This window comes from Embiotoca jacksoni, unplaced genomic scaffold, assembly GCF_022577435.1.
Source record: "Embiotoca jacksoni isolate LCO1_2020_lvr unplaced genomic scaffold, fEmbJac1.0.p SCAF_14, whole genome shotgun sequence".
Lineage (NCBI taxonomy): Eukaryota > Metazoa > Chordata > Actinopteri > Embiotocidae > Embiotoca > Embiotoca jacksoni.
Genome location: NW_027185274.1, coordinates 16,154,109 through 16,164,235, shown reverse-complemented (window position 1 = coordinate 16,164,235; position 10,127 = coordinate 16,154,109). Strand labels below are relative to the sequence as shown.

At 42.0% G+C, this 10,127-nt stretch overlaps 1 protein-coding gene across 1 annotated transcript; it reads left to right on the top strand.

Annotated features, from left to right (window-relative positions):
- Positions 1-76: 76 nt before the first annotated feature.
- c18h3orf33 (c18h3orf33 homolog (H. sapiens)) lies at positions 77-5,316 on the top strand. Its single transcript, XM_069148287.1, has 6 exons — positions 77-188; positions 892-1,072; positions 1,412-1,471; positions 1,697-1,856; positions 3,201-3,361; positions 3,472-5,316. Exons 1-6 carry the CDS (start codon positions 178-180, stop codon positions 3,727-3,729), a joined length of 831 nt encoding a protein of 276 aa, XP_069004388.1. The 5' UTR covers positions 77-177; the 3' UTR covers positions 3,730-5,316.
- Positions 5,317-10,127: the final 4,811 nt, after the last annotated feature.

Here is a 10,127-nt window from a genome sequence, read left to right as displayed (position 1 = left end):
TCATGGTGAAAACCCCGCTCTTCAAAACGGACGAAGATATATATATATATATATATATATTAAAAAAAAAAAAAAAAATGCCGGACGGGGCGAAGACCGCTCATCGGCTACTCTCCTGAGCCGGATCCATGGCTCCTGCAGATTTCCATTATTTCAGTTCATGGATTGGATTCTTTAATGGCGGCCGGGTGAGGACGAGTCTGCCTCTTCCGCTCCTTATTGGCCGGTTCGTTTGTGATTGGGGAGGAGGAGGGAGGAGGAGAGGGGCGTCATCCGGCTTCGAGTAGCTCCATGACTTCACAGTTTACAAGATGAAAGCTCCGGCGCATCTGTCACGCCGCGGTCACTTGTCTTCGCTTTGATGTCTGCACCTGGACAGGTTTCGCCGCGCGAGCTCACAGATATCTGACTGACGTGTACCTCGTGCACGGACTGTATATTTTCATAAATATATATATATATATATATAATGTTTTTCCTTTGTCCGACTTACATTGAATCACACTGCAGATATATATATATTTATATATATATATAGGTCAAACTGTGCAGACAAAGATGGGTACGTCACCGATTAATAATGTCAACTGCAACGTGCATGGGCAACTTCTGTCCTCCACTATTTCACAGTGCTTGAATTAGCTTTTTGGGCATTTAATTGCTTTAATAATTGCATTGCATTGCAAAAAAAAAAATAAAAAAAATAATGTAAATTGCACTCCGCTATTTGTTTATTTATTTGGCCTTTTTTTTTTTTTTTTTTTTTTTTTTTTTTTTTTTTTTACAACGCACATATATCAACTTTGATGTCTTCCCTGTCATATCCGAACCGGACCAGAGGGCGGAGACTCCGCACAAACCTTTAACTCTTGTTCGTCCCTCCCAAAACAGGCGGAGCATCGGAGGCGGCGGAGGAAATGTCAACAACATGCCGGAGTCTTGCGGGGAAACAGAAACAGAAACCGAGCAGGGAGAGAGGCTCAGACAACAAAGAGATCAAGGAAACCGGTCGGCTGATAACATCGTGTCCGTAATATCTCAGCTCGCGGATGATAATTTAACACTCGTGCGGGTAGGGGTTCTCCTTCGTCTGACGCGCAGGCTACAATATGGTCACTTCATCGCTTGTGAGCAACCTGCATATAACCTCTAGTCTTTCAGTTAGTGCCGGTTTATTCTGGAGTAAACGAGGACATCTGGTGTCTTATCCTCGCGCCCGTGACCACATTCCCTTACACACCTTTTTTATAAATGACCGCACTGGCCAGATATCAGTTTTTGATGTCCCCCCCCCCCCTCGCATTCAATGTCTGTCGGTCTTCCCCGCGTCCCGCACATGTTCAGCGGGGTTGATGGTGTCACTGTCATCTTGTCAGCTGTAAACCCTCCACTGCTCTCTCCTCTCTCACAGAACATCAGCACCGGACTGGCTGTTGCTGGAGTAATTATAATCGCAAGGAGTATCAAACTGGTAAAACACACACACACACGAAATTACAGATTACAAATTCACATAACTGCTACCTATTCAGAGAATACAATTTTAAAGTCTTTACTTTGTTTCAGGTGTAGAAAATGTATGAATCTCATTTTAGACATATGCATTTTTAATGAATTGCTTCCAAAAAAAAAAAAAAAAATTTTTTTTACCCAAATTATTCCTTAAACTTTACCCCTCAGTTGTCTCCTTTTACAGATCACAAAATTTCAAGCTGCGTGTGACATCCCTGCTCGTTTTATCGAGAGGAACGTCAGCCTTCGTGGGAAAGTTCATTCCATCACAGAGAAAGGACTCGAAGTGGAGCATGTCCCAATTCATCTGCCACTTCTCTCCCCATTACTTTCAAAGCACAAGGGTGTGTGAAGTATCCTTTGATGGAAATCATGAAAGCACGTGCACCAGCACACACGGGACGTACACAGTTTGGAAGCAGTGATTGGTGGCCAGTTTCTCTCTGTGCACTTCAAATCCCTAAATGCTTCTCTTCAACAGTCATTTTTTAAACCAGGTCCACCTTTTTAACTTGTTAAATGTGATCATCTTGTGATGAGTGAGAGTGATAGGTAAGCCTGTTAGCTGCTATATATCACCATGGCATTCCCTGAGCAATTAAGTCAGGAGGCTTATGTTTCATATGAAGTGCCTCTTCAGCAGCTTTAGTGCGAAGGACTTGCATGAAGACACCAGCGTGTGTTCCAGATATAACCTTTGCTCCATTTTACTCCCATGTTTAAAAGCTGATTAGATCAATTATTTGGGATAGTGACAATTAACTGATGTTTCATAAATGTTCTTGGTCGCAATTTGCTACTTACCATTTTATTCCCGACCAGCCATCATCAAAGTGGGATAGCAAACACTGAAACCTCAGTGACTGAGCATAAGACAGCTGTCATTAAGTGGAAGCTGTCGTGGTGGAAAGTATAAAATGGCATTTACTCAAGCACTATACTACTTGAGTGCAATTCTGATATACTTTTACTTTACTTGAGTATTTCATTTTGATACTACTTACTTTCACTCCACTACATTTCAATGCTAAATATTGTACTTTCAATTCACCACATGTATTTGACAGTTTTACTTTTAAGCCACAATAGATAATATAACAAGCTTTTTAAATACAACACATTATTAAAGTCTAAACCAGTGCTTTCCAACCTTTTTAATCTTCTGATGTCTTACAAAAATCAGTGTGTAGTCGAGGTCAGATTTCAGATGTCAGAGTTGTTATCAGCTCCACGTATGCTTTCATTTAAAAAAGATGTTCAAATGATCCAACATCTCAGAAAAAAACCAAAGAGTAGAGAAAACGACCCAAAACCTGAAAACTGATTTGTGGATGAGAACTTTGTTTTTTCTTCTTTTCTCTCCCACTAAACAACTGACGACTCCTCAGATTTATCTGTAGTTTCCACCTGCAGCAACTACAACTTCTTCTTGCACAGTTGCTTGTGTCTACACATAATTTAACATCTGACAACTGTGGTTTATATGTTAAATAAAAAAAGAAGCATTCTGGTTTTGTTAGCAAAAACTATGATACCATATTGACACTGCTATTAAAAAAAAAAACCAAAAACTATAATACCATATCAATAATTAGTATTCTAAAGAGGGTGCATAAGTACACTTTCACCATACAAAAGCTGATTTACTGTAACATTTATAATACATGCTCTTTCTTTGTCCTCTTCAGGTGTGTCCCCATCTCCATTGCTGGTTCATCTGGCAGGAGTGGAGCTGACACCAGAGGGAAGGGTGTGGCTGCAGAAGAACCTGGCTCCTGCCCAAACAGTGGGGCTAAAACTCATCAGCCGAGAGGACGACATACTGCAATGTTTGGTGTCTCGAAGCAGGGTGAGGCATCTGATAACTCTGACGAAAGGTACTAATGTAATCCTTAATGAATCCCCGATGAGAGTTTGTCCCCTACAAAGTTATTTCCCTGTCTTCCCTCACGTCTCCAGCAGGGGTCATGGAGGAGCTACTGCATGAACGAAGAGGTCCTTAGGCTCGGCCTGGCTCGCAGGGCGCCCATCGCTGGAGTCCTGCCCGACTCTCGCCTCTACTGGCGTCTTCACAAACAGCTGCACAGGGCAGAGGTGAAGGCTGAGAGGAAGGGTCGGGGTCTGTGGAAGGAGGACAGCCTGTGGGACAGGACCTCCAAGGCCTTCAGGGACAGTGCGTTATTCAGACTGATGAGGAGGATCTTTAAGAGGACTTGATGCACTAAGGGACCGATTAATCCAACACAGAATCCTAAAAACTGTTTGTTGGTTTTTAGGTATGAAATTCTTCATTAATGAAGGAGTTTGTGTTCTCATGATATCCTCACGCAACAACGCACACCAGGGTTTATACATCCTGCAAAAGGCATAAAACATCCCTATCTGAACTTTAGTGTGTCAGATTTGCTCCTCAGGTCATGAAAACATTTGAATTTCCCTGATTTTGAAAAAAGCAAGACCTATATTGTTTTTACACCATTACACCTGTTGCAAAGGTTTAGTTTTTTTTGTTTTTTTTTTACTTTGTTTCCATCTTTAAAAGTTTCAAATAATTAAAATGATTGTTAAAAGCTCAGTCTCAAATCCTGATCCTAATCCCTCAGCTTTCATTACCCATTAAACCCCAGCTAAGCACAGTCTCATCTGTTGGACACCCCACTAAACACAAGACAGGGGCAGGGTATGTTAATGGTGATCAAAATGGAGAGGGGGGTCCACTTGTCCACAGTTGCTATAGAAACACCAAATGTGAAATACAAAGCTAACCAAAGGCTAAACCCTATACTGGTGGCCCTCAAACCCCATGGGAGCCTTATATGTAGTGTGTGTGTGTGTGTGTGTGTGTGTGTGTGTGTGTGTGTGTGTGAGAGAGAGAGAGAGAGAGAGAGAGAGAGAGAGAGAGAGAGAGAGAGGGAGGGTCTTTAAGTACCAATAAAGAGGGCCCTTTTAGCTGTAATGTGACCAGGACATTAGAGTATTCAAGCACTAAACAGGAGGGAATGGAGACCGAGCCTGAACTGCCTTTGATTCCAGCACACTGTTGTAGAAAGGAAAGAGAAAAAAAAAACCCAACACAACAGAAGAATAAATGATAATTTTATCTGCCAATTTCATTCCAATCTTGACACATCAACACCTGCTCCAGAGCCCATTTCCTGTGTCCAGGATTCTCCTCATGGTATTGTTTGCTTTGGCTTCTGCCAAAATTAAACCATGTGCCCCTGTTTGATATATTCTCCATGCTTCATCCATGCACGGCAGAGGCAGAGGAGGAGGAGGAGGTGCTGCAAATAAGGCCAAACTGTGATGTGTCCTGTGGGGTGCAGGGTGAAGGGAGGGGATCTCAGTGTAGTGAGAGGTAGGACTGAAGCAGTCAATCCAATGGGCACAAGGAGATTAGTGCAGAGGGGAGGAGGGTCACAGGGGTGGAAGGGGATTTTGGGTCTTGAGCACAAAGGCTGGAGAGGAGGAGTTACAGTGCAAGGGAAAGGGGAGAGGAGGTGGGGGGTTGATGAATCAGCTAGTCTCTCTTTTGTTGTGCAAATGTTACCAGCCACTGTTACTGCCACGGAGGCCTGTGATTGGTGGGCTGGTTTAAATTGTAAGGTGCATTTCTGGCTGATGGCTGTTGCTGCCAGACTTTGAACTGTCACCAAGGGAGGAGTGGGAGGGAAACCACGGCTGAGATAGATAATAAGGAGAAGGCAGGGGGATGTCACTAAAGCCATTGATTGTGCCTCAATGTGGACTTTGAATGTTTCTGTTGTCTCTTTACTTTCTTGATTAAATCTTTTTTTTTTGTTATGCCTGTTTAAGTGATTTTGGTGCAGGAAGGAGTGCCACCAATCACCATCTAACTGGAGGTATGCCGGCATCAATAACTGCAGAGTCACTTGCTGTTTTGTACAATGTTAATCACAAACCCAAAAAATGTCCAAACATAATCTTGAAGTAGCTTTTCATTAATGCAAACGGGTGAGAAAATCCTTCTAAAAATAAGAGATTTGCTGGAACATCAGGAGAAGATTTAAGGCCACTAGCTTCTTATCTTGTAAACATGATTGGGTGCAAAGATGACTGTTAAAATGAAAATAATTACAGTGCCAAATATAGTATAATTAACAGTTCATCCAGTTAAAAGAAAAGAAGCTACAGACCTGCTATAATTAAAAAAAAAAAAAATTGTAATAAAAATATCAGCTTATGAAGGTTTATACCACAGTTTTAAAATTTAGGATGTAGATGTATTTAATAAGTCTGTTTTCCTTCTTTTTTTTCTTTTTCTTTAATAGATTTAAATAGAAAGACTGAATGAACGAGTAAAAAAACCTTACTCTGGTCTCTCTTATTAAAAGTAGTCCACTCCGAGATCCATGCCAGGCTTTCCCAAACTCTCTTGTCCCACACCAGTAGCAGTCGTTTGAAAAGGCACCATGCTTCATGTAGTGGTGGGCACTTATCCATAAAGTGAAGTTGTTGGGACCTTCTCCTCCAGAAACCAAACCTCTGGGACTAATACTGATTTACTTTAGAGCCTGATGCCATGGAAGTCCAGAGCCTGAAGGACCACTACTGGTAAAAGTGACAAGATTTAGTGAGGAAGCTGACAACATAGTTTAACAAATTTGAAACGGGAGTGAAAGACGTAAGTAAGCTGATGCTTGAATTGATGTATGACTTTTGTCTCTCTGCCTTTACAAAAAAACAGCCTGACATCTTATCTTATGGTGCATTTTAGTAACTTAACCTTAACTTTGCTGTGCACTCTTCTGACTGGCAATCTGCACACAGTTAGCTGTCACTTTAAATGTACTGTTGTTAGGATACTGTTTACAGTATCCTGGCACCTGTTAAAGCTGTGTGCCTGGACACAAGCACACAAGCGTGAAGCAGGAACTCAGTGTTTCAGTCCTTATCTTTATTGCACTGCTCCAGGTGTTGGATCATTTTGACCATCACAGGTTGCCTGAGCTGATGTGATCATTTATACTTTTTTTTCTCATGTAATTTGGCTTGTTTGCTGCTGCAATCAATAATTAATCAGTGTGGTTGATGAAACAATGTCTTCCACGTCTAAATCCAGCCACTTTTGGTGCTCTTTGCCAGAACAACAGAGATTTGCAGAAGGGCAGCATAACAAAGGCCTTTCTTACACTCAGCCGGTAGCCATCCCAGAGAAAAGGGGATGGGGCACTCCCCCATTAGAGAACACAGTCCTTGGGGATTTTTTTTATTTGATTTGAGTGGGTGGTGTGTGGTTGACCGGGTGTGAAAGACAAAGAGATTTAAAGAGACAGAGCCGGTGTGACAGTCACTGAAATGCATCCCAAAAACTCTCATCTCAGGTGCTGCTGCATTATAAACCTTACAGAGGATGGCCAACATCTAGTAGGAGGACTTTATTTGGCGTATAAACTGACATTAATGGATCAACCTGGAGTCCACATTCAGCCACTTTAAAATGTGCAGTTTACTCTTGTTATTGATTTTTCTGAGAAAGAGTAGGGTGTTTGTTTTGCATACTGTCACAATAAACACATACTGGTGACACTGGGAAGCTATTCTATCCCACACCCACATGCACTGGGAAGGCTGTGTGTGTGTGTGTGTGTGTCTGTGTGTGTGTGTGTGTGTGTGTGTGTGTGTGTGTGTGTGTGTGTGTGTGTGTGTGTGAAGGAATGCGTGAGCCGTAAAGTGACTCCCTTGTTATTATGTGACTTGAAGTATTGTGAACGGCATATCAGCTTGCTGGTGTTGGGTTGTAGGAGTGGAAACACGACTCTTTGTGGGTGCTCTGATCCCTCATGAATAATTTGAATAATTGAAGTTTCTTGGTGGAAAGACATGGAGGAGGCGAGAGAGTGAACGGTTTGGGATTGTGAATGCATGTACTGTGTGTGTGTGTGTGTGTGTGTGTGTGTATGTGTGTGTGCGCGTGTGTGCGCAGGTAAATGTGTTGGTAAAAGACGTTCTCAGGACATTCAGTAAATTAGAATAGAAAATGAACAAGCTGTCACTCTGTGCTGCTGTGTGTCCGAAGCCAAATACACCCCTTTCTCATATTCACTTAGAAACACTGAAATGGAAACTGTAATTGAACTGGCACCTTTTACACGCTGACGTGGTATCATAGCTCCTCTCGTTCCAGCAGAAAATGAACAGTTCTCTCTTGTCGCTGAGGACACAATGCAGAACATGCAGTTTGACAGTTTGAGTTGAAAAAGCTGAGAGTAAAAGTAAAGGATAGGAAGAGGAGGGAGAGTCTCTGCTTGAAATAGATCTGAGGGTTTGACTTATGACCTTATCCAACCCCTTAATTCCACGGTAAAGCAAAACGACCCCACCAGACACACACACACATACACACATGTTGTCGCACACCCACGTGCACACATGGAGGTTAAAATAAAATGGAGCTCCTAAAGTTTTCAAACATACCTGATACTTGATATTCTGGTCCAGGAGACAGAATTTTTACCTAAAATGGACAAATGACACCATTGTTTATCACTATGTTACAGTGAGGTGTATAATACAGTCTTTTAGAATGAAATAATAATCTCAGGACGCGATAGAAAATGCTTTGAACTCTGATTCTGCTCACAAAACTTTGTATTTCAGGATTCTCATTTTAAATTTGTTTTCTATTTCAGGACTAAATCTAGACAGGATCCATCACAGTTCATCTGTCTACACTGTGTTTGTTTTTACAAGCCCGTAATGTTACTACTGTATCCGTTAACAGGCTCAGATCATCTGGAGCATAACGCTGGCCCCTCACTGACCTCCAGATTCGTCATGTCTCCTTATCAGGTCAAAAGATCACTGACACAAAACTGACCGGGCCACTTGGATTTACAACGTCCTCCTCTTTTGTCTTGGCCCTTGTCCTTAGCAATCAGTCAATTATCTGAAAATAAATAATAATAATTGCTTAATTATGCAATTTTTTTTTTTTACCATGAACAGACAGGAGGTAGAAAATCTCCAGTTTAAGCCTCTAAAATTGGAGGATTTCCAGCTGGTCTCAGTTTAATGAAATAAACTGAATATCATTGGGTTTTGACCTGTTATTTAGATAAAACAAACAATCTGAGCATTTCACATTGTGCTGAGAAACTCGGATCTGCATTTTTTTTTTACATGAAGCATAAAAAAGGTTCCGAGCTGTAGCTACGCATTACAAAAAGTTGACATTTGCGTGTGAGTTTCTCGTTAGAGGCCGTTTCAGACCAGCAACACACCCAAATCACAAATACACAAAACATAAAGCTGGTTTTATAGAGATTTGTAACCATGTATTTAAATTCATAACATCCAGGAGTTAAAATACCAGTTTTTTCACATCTGTTTCCCATGCGGCTGATACAGCCTCCACTTTAAGTCGCTCAGTTGTACCGTGAACAGATCTGTCTGGCCATCAGCATGAGAGTACTGCTCTGATAACTGCTTAACAAGCAATTACAAGGTACTCATTGACTCCAGAACATGGCTTCCAATCTGTGTGCCATTAGAGCACATGAGCTGGGAAGACAGGATTTATGTGTATTGTCAGGTTTAAAGAAGGTATGAGGTACGTCACCCAGGGCACTTGTATGAATGTGCACACAGAGATACACACACATGCCAACAGAAACATTAAGTATCAGCTCAATGTGAGGCTAGATTTTTTAAAACTCTATCCATCGACCAGTATTTCTGACAGCTGGCCACATAACATGAAATAGAGCAACTGTTGTACATCTCATTATTCATGTCCTGTCCTGTTTGACATGTGTCAGTATGAAGTGACAGATGCTGCTCCCTTTGTGTCATGAGAGACAATGTTTGATGCACTAATACTTAAGGGCATACAATATGTCCCATGTGCACTGCATGTGCATGTACATTTGGAACCACATCTTTATAAAGTTTGCCATCCAGCCAAATGAATTAACCGTGCAAGAAGGGTCTTAGTCAGGGAGGTGACCAAGAACCCAACAGAAGTCCTTTGCCGAGATGGAATACTCTGCCAGAAAGATGACCATCTCTGCAGCCCTTCAGTAGCCGGGCCTTTATGGTGGAGTGGGCAGAAGGAGGCCACTCTGAGTGAAAGACACATGACAGCTGACTTAGAGTTTGCCAAAAATCATTTAAAAGACTCTAAGAGCACAAGGAAAGAGATCCAGTTGACTGATGAGACAAAAGCTGACCTCTTTGGGCAGAACTCTAAGCATTATGCTTGTCGAACCCCAGACACTGCTCATAACCTGGCTAATGCTATCCCTGTGGTCAAGCATGGTGGTGGTAGCATCACAGTATGGGTTTGCCTCTCAGCTGCAGGGACAGGTCGACTGGTCATAACTGAGGGATGAATGAATGCACCATAACACTGAGAGCCTGAAGCTTTGGGGTAAGTTGCGGGTTGAGTGGCCCAGCCAAGTGGAGACACTAGACACTTCCCCTCCAATTTAACAGACCCTCAGAGGTTCTACCCGGAAGAAGAGTTTTAGCTGCCCAAATCCAAGTGTGTAAACCTTGTTGAGACTCACCCAAGAAGACTCAAAAGCTTTACTGGCTGCCAAATGGGCTTCTACACAGTACTAGATTAAACATCTGAAATCTTTCCAACTGAA